A 14,834-nucleotide genomic window follows, 5' to 3' on the forward strand; every position below is an offset into this window, starting at 1 on the left:
ACAACTGACATTGAGCCATTCTCTCACATAGCTTTCTGCATTCAATGGACCCTTAAAGCCAAAACAATTGAATCATGATGCCTTGTTTCCACATTCCCAGCTGTGATGAATCTGTGTTTGAAAGCAGAAGGCCTGATCCTGTGAGGTCCACTGTGTTTGTCTGCTCTAGATTTTTCGCCTGGGCTCATCCTATCCCACAAAAGCCCTGTTTTTCAGAGGATTCATGCTATTTATTCAACTACAGCTGTTGTAATCGATTCCACAGACATAATATTTGCAAAATATTGCTGTTTAATTACCATATTCAAATGCTACAGTAATTCACATCAACAGAAAATGGCAATCACAACCCGTTTTACTTGTCAATGTACACTTATAAAAAAAATACCATGTACTACCATGTTTTTTAGATGTACAATGGGAGAACTATGGAGTACTATGATAATACCATAGAATACATTAGGGTTAGTGCCATGGTCTATTTCAGAATACCATAATATTATCATCAGATACCATCACTGTACCATGATACTGCCAGAGCATGTTTTTCGCAAGGTTTAATATTGTACTGTAACGTACTTCAAAGAATACCATGGTATCACCACCAAAACACATTTACATTGGATTTTTATGTACCACTGTATTTTTAAAGAAGACCTATATATTATGCCATTTTACAAAGTCTTGATTTTGTTTTTAGGGTCTACTAGAATAGGTTTTCTTGCTTGAATGTTCAAAAAACATTATTTTTCACATGTTTTTCATTGTTGCAGCACCTCTCTTCCCAGTCTGCCAGTAACACTCTGTTTAGTTCCTGTCTCTATGAAGCCCCTCCTTCCCGAAAAGCGCAATGTGCTCTGATTGGTCGGCTGGACCAGTGTGTTGTGATTGGTCAACCGCTTCACAGAAATTTCAACACACTACTAACGCAACTCAACCAGGCCTCGCCACTTTTTTTTGTTTGCGTACATTATTGAACAAATTATTCAAATGAGGAATATTGTGTTGTACATTCACTGATGAAAATGAAAGACTACAATCGAGGCGTTTCAAGGAGTTCAGAAACAGTGCTTATAGATATAGCGAATATCAAATACACAAACTCACTCCCAAAGTGACTTTGCAGACCTTTTTCATGCTTAAACAGCAACATTACACACAAAAGAAAGTGAAAATGAAAAAACATAATTGGTCTTCTATAAAGAGTTTCCACCTCTGTTTGATGTATTACTTCATTAACATGTGCTGAAAGTTCTTGCTAATTTTTTCCCATCTCTTGTCTGTTTTATAAGGCTCTACTTGTGTTTGTGTTCTTAAATGGCACGTCTGATAAAGGATGTGCGTATGTGGTCGGGGTATAGATGTGCTCTTTTTATAGACGACATTCTTTTAAGTAATTAGAAAGAAATATGGCTGCGTTCCTCCCTGTGTTCGGCGTCTGGACTACTTCTGAAGACACGGGGAGCACATGCCGTCCTTAATAAAAATGAATAAAACGAATGACTAAAGAGGAAAGAAGGAAAGACCAGCTGTGCTCATCGCTCTTTTATTCTTTCATTTCCTTCCTTCATTTCAGGCTAATACTCCCCTAATACTTTTTCTTTCCTCTAAAACTCTTTCTTTTTCTTTCTTTTTCATATTCAACCTGAATGACCCCAAACAATTTATAAGTTTGTGTGTTGGAAGAATGAAAACATATTTTAAATCATTCATAATAAGAATAAGAATCCAGAATCCAGCCTAACACAAGCTGTCTTATTCTACATGGAGTGGGTCGCCTCATGGCGGCAGATATATTTAGATCACATGACCACTTAAATGCAACTCATTAGGACACTTTCGTTCACTGAATAAATAAAAAATGGCCAGCTGCTAACAGAGCATTTCTGCAATGGCTTTGGTGACCAAAAACTATTGCTTTTGCATGATACATTTACATATATCACTAAGAATCAGTATGGGTGAGTATATGGATTCTATGGAAGCTTAATTCCGCCACTGAATAACAAAGTAAAAAAGGTAAAAACAACTTTTTATCATCTTGCATTTCTGACATAATTTTGTCTCTGAATTGTGAGATATAAACTCACAATTGCAAGAAAGTGTCTGAATTGTGAGTTGACTTTTCCTCAGAATTGGACTTTATAACTCAATTTATATATCACAATTATGAGAAAAGAAGTCAGAATTACGGGATATAAACTTTATAATAAAGTTTAAAGTAATAAAGTAACTAATGTAAAGTTTATATTAGTGTGTATATGTCGCAAATTTACTTTAATTTTTGCAAGTCTGACTTTAATTCTCGCAATTGCAAATTTATATCTCGCAATTCTGAGAAAAAAAAGTCCGAATTGCAAGATGTAAACTTAAAAAAGTAAAAATTGTGAGATAAAAAGTCGCAACTGCAAGAAAAAATTCTGAAATGCGAGATATAAAGTCACAGTTATAAAAAATAAATAAATTATTCTGTGGCGGAAATAAGCTTCAATAAGCTTCAAATTAAGGTAATTATCTTCTTTTTTTACACAAACAAAGCACATGCGTGCGTCACTCACCACTGGAGTCACATGGATTAGTTTAATGATGTCTTTACTACCTTTCTGGGGCTTGAAAGTGTCAGTTGCGTAGCTGTCTATGATGGTACAGAAAGATCTCAGATTTAATCAAAAAGATATTCATTTGTGTTCTGAAGATGAAAAAGTCTTACGGGTTTGGAACGACATGAGGGTGAGTAATTAATGTTTTTATGTTTGGGTGAACTATCCCTTTAACTAAAACTTAAACTATTAAAATATTTTTGTTGATGGAAATAAAGTGGAAATAACATTTGATTTTAAATATAAGATTAAAAACTTAAAACACAAACATAAAATTTGAAATATTGCCTTGGCAAATAACTGAAATACATTTAAGTTGAAGCACCAAAATTACTGGAAAAACTGGAACTAAATAAAAACTACAACTAAAATTAAAATAAAATGAAAAAATAAAATAAAAATTAAACCTAAATAGTAAGATTTAATAAATACAAAACAAAAATTACAAAAGCACAACAAAATTTGTTTTTGCTGTACTGTTTTCAGTCCTGTCAAAGTTCATGTATATCTTTGAAGCAAACTCCCACTAGAAATTATGTCAGTAACCAAACGTTCATCCACCTAATAAAAGTAGTCCAACACCAAAAAGCACAATTTAGATGACTAATTAATAATTGATATTAATAATTAATAAGGGTTTTACTGAATAATTTATGGGCTTCACATTTCATCGTTTAAAGCCTTTGGAATGTTGGCCTGGTTTACTTCCATTGTAAGTATGTCATTATAACCGCGATCATTGCTTAAAAGAAAAACTGAGGGATGAGTCTAAATTCATTTCTGTGGTAATCGACATTATGCCACACATGCTGAGCTTAACTTTTACTGAAGCCAGAACAATCCATTAAAAGAATTGCCGCTCATAATGAATGCTAAAATTATGAATGAGTATAACAGAATAGAATGACGCATTATTAAACAGAAATGGATGGAGGCATAAGGGAAAGAGGGCACTACTGGAGATCAACGTTCTAATATTAAAGAAACAGGGACGCTAGTCTTATTGCAAAACAATCACTTCCAGATTGAGTTGGATAAGATACACAGAGAGCAAAAGATAAGACAGTATGTTTAACCAAACCCTCAGCAGAAGAGAACAAAGCAAAAGTAGAACGCTCAAGGCGCATGCACACAATAGTATTATTCCAAAACCTTTAGTTGGCTGTCTTGCTGTACGCTGCCTGCATAGGCAACTGCCTAGATCTGGAAAATCCTACACAGGCAGCAACACTGCATTTCACACAAATAGTGGAAGTGCAAGTTTGACATTAGCATGTTGCTAAGCTAACAACATAAAATTCTAATAAACATAAAATACTTGCCACATACAAATATTAGGTAATATGTTTTAATAATAATGGCCATATAGTAAATTTTTAGAACTTGTCAGACTTTTGACATGCATATTCCCATCCCAATCAGCTTCTCTTCACACAGGTTTGATACATTTTTTTTACAAAGATATGTGATGCGATTTGAAAGAATAACAACTAAACTTTTAATGAAACATCAGCCAATCAAGCATTATTATGACAGAAGTTTAGTAATTAGAACTAGAACGTGGCAACTATGAATGAATGAAAATGTATGAATGCTTATTTGTCATATTAAACAGAAATTCGAGAATTTTTGGCTGGTGGTGGTGCTCGAGACATTATTGGTCATTCAAAGTTTCTGTAAAAAATTACTAACAATAAAAACAAATACTGCCTCTAATAACAATACAAAACGTGCTAATGTCTGACAGGCTGCTGAGCTCATGAATATTAATCAAGTTGTTGGAACTGATTTGCTGCAGTCAAAACGTGAAATGTGACAGGTAAGCGCCAGCCAATGGGATTGACGCTTCCGCATTGTGGCTAACAATATACATTATTTAGTCACCTAGTGCAAAATGTAATTGAATATGTGTGTGATGTGCAGTGCATTCTGGGATTTTCTTTTCCCTCTTACATGCTGGGGTTAAAAAGCATCTCTTGGTCAGACAAAACAGACTGGAACTGAACTGCCAAACCAATCCTTTTCCCACCTTAGCGCGCACACAAACACACACACATGCACACACGCGCACACACACACACACACACACACACACACACACACACACACACACACACTGCCCTTTTCAGTATGCAACGCTGGCAGTTTCTCTGTGTTGTCAACCTTGACTTACTTTGAAGAGGTCAGACACAGAGTTAGGTTCCCTTCACTACTCATTTAGATTTCAGGAGAGAAGAGAATTGAGAAGAGGAGAAGAAAAGCGGAGGAAAAGAATGAGAAGTAAACAACAGATAAACCAAAGCGGACAACAGGAATAAAAAGAAATCAAAGATCTTTCTATCCTTTATCAGTGATAATGTAACATGTTTTTAACCCTATGTGAAACTGTCTGAATCACTTCCTAGTATGGGAACAAGCTGCTTGGTTCAACACAGTTTGGAACGACACGAGAGTGAGTAAATAATGATAAGATTTTTGGGTGAAGTATTTCTTGCTAATAGAAGTTTCAAGGATTGAGAGAATGAGAAGGCTTTACCCAGAATTCAATTTCTGCACAATCATATTTTCACAGGAACATACTTTTTCTACAACTAATGTAAGAAAACACTGTTCGCTGAATGACACTGATCAAACACACTAAATTTGTGTTCTCTCTCATTATAAATTCTGATTCTTCACAGTGAATCACTTCAGATAATGATTCACTTCATTAAAAAAAAACGTGATTTTCTGAGTCATTTGAGACCACACATGGACATCTTACATCATTTTGAAGTGATAAAAAAATATTATAATATTTATTACAATAATAAACATAAATTAGTATTATGTACTACAGTATATTGCAATAATAAATAGTAGGGCTGGGTTAAAAATATTGATTTCTCGATTTTAATTGATTCTCATTGCGATGAACCAATATCGATTCTTAAATCCCAAGAATCAATCTTTTAGTCTGTTTTCAGTTGATGAATACACTTTGTGAAATTTGTGTCAATACCTAGTCCTAATAATTAAATGTATACAAAATAATATATTTTTATCAAATGATGCTATTCATGACTAAATGTCTGATGTAATAATAGTAATAAAAATAAATAATAATAATAATAATAATAATGTAGTTATTACCAATTTATTGTACTTTTTATTATTATTATTATATGAAATATGATTAAGTCAACGGCATCTTTTGATAAAATGTTACATTATTTTGCATAATATACAAGAAAACAAAAGGAAATCCCGCTCACTATCAATACTTGCAAAAAGTATAAGACAAATATTTATTAGCAACGTTTCAGTCTCATACGGCGTATATGCTTGACGAAGGTCATGACACCGAAACGTTGCCTATAAATATTTTTTTATACTTTTCGCAAGTATTGAGTGTGTGAGATTACCTTTTGTTTTTTAGATTTTTTACTTTTTTTGGTCTTCTCTCCTACACACCTATTACCTGCAGGTGTGCGATGGTGCGGTGGTTGTTAATTGCTTAATATATAAGACAATTATGTTTTGTAGTTTTATAAATAATTGTTATTAATAAATCTGTTCAAATGCTGATCCTCATATAAATATGGATCAAGCAAAAATATATGAATCTGTCTATAGGTCTATAACCTTAGTTAAAAATAAATAATAATCGCACTGTTGTTGAACTACTAAATATAAGTAGCTTGCCGTTTCCTCTCCAACTGCTGAGTAAACTCCAAAATATCAATGAATGAGAGTCAGGTTGGTTTGATCTATCACTACACTTACTGTCTCCCTGCAATGTAATATATTGCAATAATAGGGGCATGTGCTATGTCTGCGGTACATTTTAGGTTTCATTAACATTTCTGACTTTAACATGTCAGAATATACAGGCACTTTTATTGGCTAAGGAAATGGGTTTTTGCCTCCAAGGATTTCAAACAACAATAAATTGTCTTTACAAGAAACGAAGTAGAGTTTGGATGAACCTGTAAAGGCTGACGTTGAGAGCATCTCTCCATCTAATGTCTACATTAATTGGATAGATGCAATACTTTTGTTGCAGTGTGTCTGTGTGTGTGGGTGTGTTTGTATGTACATTGATTGCCACAGCCTCAGGGATATTCATTTTGTCTTGTTTTCCTGGTGCATTGATCCTACGCGGTTTCCACCAATGCTTCAACATGTGTTTGTATCTGTTTGTGTCTCGGTTCTAGGTGGTATTGGGTTTGTGCATTGCCCCAGGTATAAAATACGAATACAATGAATACTGAGAAGGAAATCTTGCTGAAATCTATAACCAGGCGCGAAACAACAAGTTTTCAGTATCGAGATATTTGTCTGTCCTTCGTGAAATCTGAAATACAGCATAGAGTGAAGAAATCAGAGAAAGTGCCAACATATTTGATGTTTAAAGTAATAGTTCACACCAAAATGCTAAATTATGTACTCAGCCCCATGCTGTTTCAAACCTGCATGCTGTTAATATGCATCAGGGTCCTGCATTTGTTTTGTTTTTATCACAGTTTCCATTAAAACACTAAGCAGAACAACTGTTTTCAACATTGATAATAATAAGAAATGTTTCTTGGGCAGCAAATCAGCATATTAGAAGGATTTCTGAAGGATCATGTGAGGAATAATGATGCTGAAAATTCAGCTTTGCCATCACGGGAATAAATTACATTTTAAAATATATATAAAAAAACGTCATTTTAAATTGTAATAATACAGTATGTCACACTTGTAACTGGTTTTACAGTATTTTATTTTTTCAAATAAATGCAGCCTCTTTGAGCAATAGAGACTTCTTTCAAAAAGACGTTTTACATCTTTCGGTATGTGAAGTGGACCGATGAGATATCATGATATAAACTGGGCTACTCGGTGCAAAGTGATGGAAAAAGCAGCCAAGTGACAGCCAAAATGTCTTTATATCAAGGTGGATGGGACAAAACATTAGATTATGGTGGAAAGGTTATTTGAAGACACAGAGAGTGAAAGTTCCCTACCTGTGAAACCTTCCGGACCGCTTCGCCGCTGATCACCAGACCCTGCGCGAATGTTCTGGCTGCAATAACCGTGCGTGTGACTTTGGTCTTGAGCTCTCTGGGAGTGTCTCCAAAGGGCTTCAGCGTTTCTGACTGCTTGGCTACACACTCCAGATAGTCCTCTCCAATACTGTACTGAGGGTTTAAAGCTTTAAAGAGTCTTTCCAGCAGACGGGCCCAGAATTCGTTCAGAGCCTCCTCGAGATTGAGGTTGGCCCCTCGATAGTAGCGCCGGAGGTCTGAGTACAGATCCTGAAACACCTTTGTCATTTGGGAGAAGAGAGGTCCAAACCCACTCTGGAAGGAAGTCTGGAGTGATGCTTCAGAACGATTCAACAGCTCCAAGAAATAATCTGGAAACACACACACACACAAGAACATTAGAGCAGCGATTCAACTTTGGAAAGCTCAAGGGCCACACTCCTAATAATAAATAACAAAACAAAACATTGGCCTGGTTTCACAGACAGGGTTTAGACTAAGCCAGGATCAGGCCTTAGTTCAGTTAGGACAGACAGTTAGTTCAAGTAGGAAGACAGTGCAATATGACCAATATTTAACATTGCAAATATTTTTATATTACAGTATATCAAATTAATATATATGTATATGTTAAATTATATTTATGTGTGTTGTCCATTAATAGATGCATTTATATTTAATTACAATAAATCACATAACCATGTACTCATAATAATAATAATAATAATAAGTCAAGTAAATTATATAATCATGCTGTTTATTTTAAGGCACTTCATCTCATGATTATTTCCTTATTTGGGGGAATTTGATGGATGCACCCAAAAGATAAGATTATTCATAACAAATAAACCAAATTAAATGAAACTGTAGGATTAATTGAGTATGTTTTACAAGAAAATACCATTTCAGTCTTTCTACTAAAATGTAATGACCAGTTTTTTTTCTCAGTTTTTTTTTCTTCATAAAATAAATGTAACTGAAAAAAATAAAAATAAACTTACTTTATTTCAGCTAGTTGCCAAGACAACATTCCTCATTTTAATTTAGTTTAACTTAATGCACTAAAATAAAATAAATAAATACAAAATGATATAGACATTTTAAAGAAGAAAAAATGAAAAAATAAACATCAAAATGACTAAAACTTGAACTAAAATGAAATCAGAAAATATAAAAATAAAAACTGATTCAAATTATTAATAAAAACTATAATATCTCAATTATACTAAAATTAAAAGAACTATAATAGAATTAAAAGACAAAACATCTCAAAACAGTAATGCATTATAAATCTGATTGGATGTCTATAGTCTTTCTATTATTCACCAGAATCATTCATTAATCTAGCTAAAGTTATTTATTCCCCACATAAAATCACCAAAGACACGTTGAATCACATCTATAGGTAAAATTCCATCCTTAGTCAATAGACAACAGTCAGATGTGTAGTTTGTGTACCAACACAATGAGAGGCAATGAAATAAATATGAATAAGTTTTGCCACACACACACACACACACACACTTACTCGCATGCAAAAATGTTCAGAGACAAAGGCGATAAGTATGAATTTTGTTATGTAACCCAGTGATATCATAAGCTCACAATAACCCATCACATCAGTCAATCACACATTACCCAAGAGAGAGTGTTAACGTACAGAATGAATGATACTCTGCATCAGAAACTGAACACTTCCCTACTACTGTATATAGCATATGAAAAACAGCACATGTCCATATACATAATATTTGAAAACAGTATGCGAAAAGTCCCCCGATGGCCTACTACTTCTGTCAGCATTCTGAAGTTTGCATTCAATGGACACTTTACTGTCCCATGAGGCCACGGGAGAGGATTTATGAATGGCAGTAAAGCGGCACAACTGACAGGTCACGTGACAGTAACAACATGGCGGATGTAGTACGTCTGAATTTCATTCACACTACCCATATTCATACTATAGAGCGTACTTTTTAACGGTCGTGAAGTAAATTCAAATTCAAATGTAGAACCTACTGAGACAGAATGCGATTTCAGGCGCAGCGATTGAAACTGGATAGGGCTGCAGTAATGATGTAAGTTTCTCTAAAAAACATTTTCCCTGAAAGTTTGAATTAGAATAATTTGTAAGATTGTGATTATAAGCATAACATTCCTGTTCTGAGGGCAGACATCACTTTTTTATTCCTCACTGGATTTCCTCCACAACTTGTAACATTTTAAAACAACATTCGGTGGCTGGTCCCCACAATAAAGGTGATCTCAGGTTTTACTATCCTTTTTTTACAAAGGTTTTACAAAGTATATTAAACCTGTACACACACACGTACACACAATTAATAACGATGAACCCTAACACGGTCAAAATTAATCTTCCTAAATCCTATACAATTTCTGTTCCTACTTTTTATATGTGTGTTCAGAGATCTTGCCTAGATTGCACCAATGGGATTATGTCTCTACAAATACTTTCATGATGAAATACAGAGCAGTGTGCTAAATAAGACCTCTTTGTGCCCTACGTCTGATTAAGTTCACATTAATCATACTTTTGAAATGGCCCAACAAATGCTATGTAAAGGATAGTGCACATACTGTAGACTTGATGAAGAATTTCAAAACATCCATATTAAACAGATCATTGACCATTAAGTTTTTCCAGCTGTCCTTTCTTGTTGAAATGACTGTTTCTGGACTCTAAATCCCATCACATTCACGTCCCCCTGCACTGTGAGGATCCCACATTCATTATCTCTCTTCACGCTTCAATGGACACTTTTCTCACCTTTCATATTTTCATTTAAAAGCCTCTCCGAAGTGTGTTACCATTGATCCAGGTGAGCCTATCTTCACTCCCTGTCACTCCGAACGCAGGTTTTCAAAGTCTGATTCATAACATGACAGTCCGCAGGACAGAAATCTCACTGCCCTTGCATATTTGTTCGTTCTTTATTATAAAGGCATAACAATAGTTTTGATCAAAAACACTAAAGAAAATAAACTTTAATAAACTAAAGTTAAATGTTTCATTGTTCTTCCCACATTAAAATGTATTGAGTTGAATTAAAATGAAAATGTACAAATATGACACTTATATATTGATACTTTAATGGCTTATCAATGTTAGCACCATAAAGTAAAATGTAGATATCTTAATGTGATAGTTAATTCATAGATTAAAATGCAACTATACTAACATTTTATATATGTGACCCTGGACCACAAAACCAGTCACATTGAAACCACACACTGAAATTGAGATTTATACATAATCTGAAAACTGAAAAAAAAAAAAAAAGCTTTCCATTGATGTATGGTTTGTTAGGATATAACAATATTTGTCCGAGATACAACTATTTGAAAATCTGGAATCTGAGGGTGCAAAAGAAAATCGACACATTGAGAAAATCGCCTGTAAAGTTGTAAATTTATTTTCGCGACTGTGCTGCATTCACTCACATAAATAAATATTTTATATATTTACGGTAGGAAATTTACAAAATATCTTCATGGAACATGATCTTTACTTAATATCCTAATGATTTTTGGCATAAATGAAAAATCGATAATTTTGACCCATACAATGTATTGTTGGCTATTGCCACAAATATACCCGTGCGACTTATGACTGGTTTTATATATATATATATATATATATATATATATATATATATATATATATATAATGTTAAACTAAACGTTAATTGAAATAAAATAAAATAAAATATAAAGAACTTTCATTTCAGCTAGGTGTCAAGGCAAAATTAACATGATGTAATAAAATATATAGACATTTTTTTTTTTTTTTACTTAAAACAAAATTACTACAATCTACAATTAAAACAAAATTAAAAAGAAAATATTAATAAAAACTATAATAGTATCTTAATGATACATACAGTATAATATGTATGCATTATTTTCAGGTCAAAGTTTTAAATTTAACATATAAGAAGATATTTTTGGTGTCCAAATTGTACGTGTTCTACAAAAGAAACATACAACATTCTGCAAATGGTGACAGAATTTCCATTTTAGGGTGAATTATCCCATTAAGTGTCTGATTATGGGGGGTCAATGTATCAGGTGAACATCCTGACTTTAAATAAAGAGAAACTGATATCAAAAACAAAAAGAAAAAAGGAAGGCCATGAAAGGTAGATCCTCGGTTCTTTATATTCCTGTCACACTCGTCTGACCCTCCACCCCCTCACTACACCCCTCTCTCCCTCTCCCTCTCCTCCATCTATCTCTCCGACAGGCGTGCAGGCGTAATGATATCAGTGGCGTCGTAACAGAACACGCGGGCTGTTAATTTGCGGCCGAGCTCGTGATGGAGAGACAAGCAGCTGGGGACCACAGAGTGATGGAATGAGAGGAGGGAGAGAGGGAAGGGATGAAAGGAAGAGAGGGATTTGGATGTGATTACATGTAATTGTATTTGTGTATTCTGACAAAGTGCTGAATGGATGAATTTATGGAGTACCAGCCCTCCCTCATTTTATTCAATATTTTAAATTAATGCACACACAGAGACATTTGAAGCTGTATTGGTAAGGACCTTTCATAGAAGCATACTTTAGCAAACCCTACTACTACTAAAGGCCAGTTCACAGCAAAAACAATAACTACAACAATAACTATAGTGTCCACACCAATGGGCGATAATCTATTGTAAGTGCACTCTGCAGTTTTGTCATCCGCTGCTTTAAATGCTCGAGCTCTTTAATGACGCTTTATTATTCATCATCTGGACAAAATCAATCAGAACATAACCCTCTGTATCACTCTGTGTCGTTATCGTAATAATGGTGGTATGGACTTCACTATTCTCCTAGAATTAGAATGATCATCAAAACTTGATTTGATGTATCAAAACTTGGTTACTTGACAGTGGTTGGTGGGAACGGGCTTTAACCCTCACAAACACCTGTAGACATTATTCAGTTTAAAGGTGCAGTATGTAATATTGACAACTAGCGGTTGAAATTGGTACTGCAGTCCAAAATCTAAATATTGGAGAGGGTTGTTTCTCTCGTCATCAGACTCGGCGCTCACAGGGGTGGCCAGATTGAAAACGCGCAACAGGAATGAGCGCAATTGACAATGGAAAGCGACAAGTCTTACACTGTAAGTTGATCGACATTTACGGAAACTAAAAAAGTTTAGATGAGCATAAACATGGTTAAACAGTGAATAACAAAAATTGTACAGCAGACCATAGACTACATAATTAATTTACTTAAACCTAAATACATTATTTGTCCCAGTTTTGAATGACAGCACCATAGAATAGAATAGAATAGAATAGAATAGAATAGAATAGAATAGAATAGAATAGAATAGAATAGAATAGAATAGAATAGAATAGAATAGAATAGAATAGAACAGAACAGAACAGAACAGAACAGAACAGAACAGAACAGAACAGAATACAATTGAATTGAATTGAAGAGATGTGAATTGAAGACATGTGAAATAAAAGATTAATGTAAAATGAATTGAAATTTTCAGAAACTTGACCCTTACACAACAACACAAGCACACACACACACACACTTTTTCCACTTGTCCTGTGAAAGGGCGCAGGGTCCATCACATAAGCTGAAGAGTTCTGATTGGGTCTTGAACCCACGTCCGGTGGAGCAGAGCCACAGCTGAAAGGTCATGTTCTTCACCTACTGGTCTGTCTACACCTATATCGGAGATCATGCATTTGGAATGTACATTAATTTCAGGAGCTAAATTGGTCACAGACGAGCTCTTTAAAGCCTCCTTCACTGGAGCTTGTAAACTCTAGCTCTGTCTGAAGGGTCTTAAATCAGACAGTACACCAGCTGTGGCCTAAATCTCCTCCTGATAACATGCATGTCAACCGAGTCTCCACAGGTGCACACACAGGTGGACCTACATGTCAATGGAGCCTATGGTACTTTACTAACGTTCAAAAGTTTGGGGTCAGTAAGATTAATCCTTTTATTCAGCAAGGATGCATTAAATTTATCAGAAGTGACACTAAAGACAAAATGCAGTTCTTTTGAACTTTCTGTTCATTAAAGAATTGTAAAAAAAATATATATCATGATTTCCACAAAAATATTAAGCAATGTTTTTTTTAACATTGATAATATGAAGAAACTGATCTTAAGTATCAAATCCGCATATTAGAATGATTTCTTAAGGATCATGTGACACTGAAGACTGGAGTAATGATGCTGGGAAATTTAGCTTTGCCATCACAGGAATAAATTACATTTTAAAACATTAAAATAGAAAACAGTTATTGCAAAAATATTACTGTTTTTACTGTATTTGTTATCAAATAAATGCAACCTTGATGAGCAAACTTTTTCAAAAACATTTAAAAATACCAAGATTTTGAAAGGTAGTGTACAGAGAGAGATTCATTAAAGCAATAAGGGTGGTGGAGGGTTGTGATCCACAAAAAAAGGTATTTTAAATCACTATGTATTTGTTTTCGCATTTATCTCCAATTAACAGGAAGACTAATTCATGTTTAAGGTTTTCACCCAAACATATGCACAGCACTTTGGCCAGCAACCATTTTGGCATTTGGAAAATGAAGGAGTGTAAAGAAAAGAGGAAACAGAATCATAACATAAAAACTGTCACTGCTCCTCATAAAACTCGTGTGTGTGTGTGTGTGTGTGTGTGTGTGTGAGTGAGAGAAAAAGAGAGAGAAATGTCTCTGGGATCATAGGTCTGTATCACTGCAGGTCTTCCTCAACATTTATTCATTTTACATTTATTTTTTAATTTTGCTGACGCTTTTATCCAAAGCGTCTTTAATTTGATATTCTTACAAATGATATTCTTGCTTAACATTATTTGCATGTCATCATGAAACGGCCAATAAGGATGGGCGACAGAGCAGCTGTCCTTGTCGCAGATGACATCATCAGAGGTGACCTTCAACAGGAAATTGTTTTCCTGGATGACTCAGTGTAATTGAAAATATTATTTCAGTAAATCAGCACTTAAATTGCTCAGCTGCTATTTACAATCAGGACTAAATGTATTCAGATAAGAAAATATCACAGATTAAATCTGCAGTGATTCAGACAAAGGCACTCGAGAACAAGAAAAGTCGTAAATTGAACAATGTGATCTGATAAAAGAGATTTATTATCTTCTATGCTGCGTTTTGATTAGTTGTCTTTACCACAGAAGGGTAAATCTTCGGGCCTGCAACCTGAAT

General features: G+C 34.3%; 1 protein-coding gene across 1 annotated transcript in view; it reads right to left on the bottom strand.

Annotated features, from left to right (window-relative positions):
- gpc1b (glypican 1b) overlaps positions 1-14,834 on the bottom strand; it is a 79,154-nt gene that overhangs the window by 14,620 nt on the left and 49,700 nt on the right. Inside the window, exon 3 of the mRNA XM_084120372.1 lies at positions 7,592-7,983. Coding sequence (XP_083976498.1) covers positions 7,592-7,983 — 392 coding nt within the window. The remainder of the gene's footprint in view (positions 1-7,591; positions 7,984-14,834) is intronic.

This window comes from Abramis brama, assembly GCF_963993115.1.
Source record: "Abramis brama genome assembly, chromosome: 7".
In the NCBI taxonomy this organism is placed as follows: Eukaryota; Metazoa; Chordata; class Actinopteri; order Cypriniformes; family Leuciscidae; genus Abramis; species Abramis brama.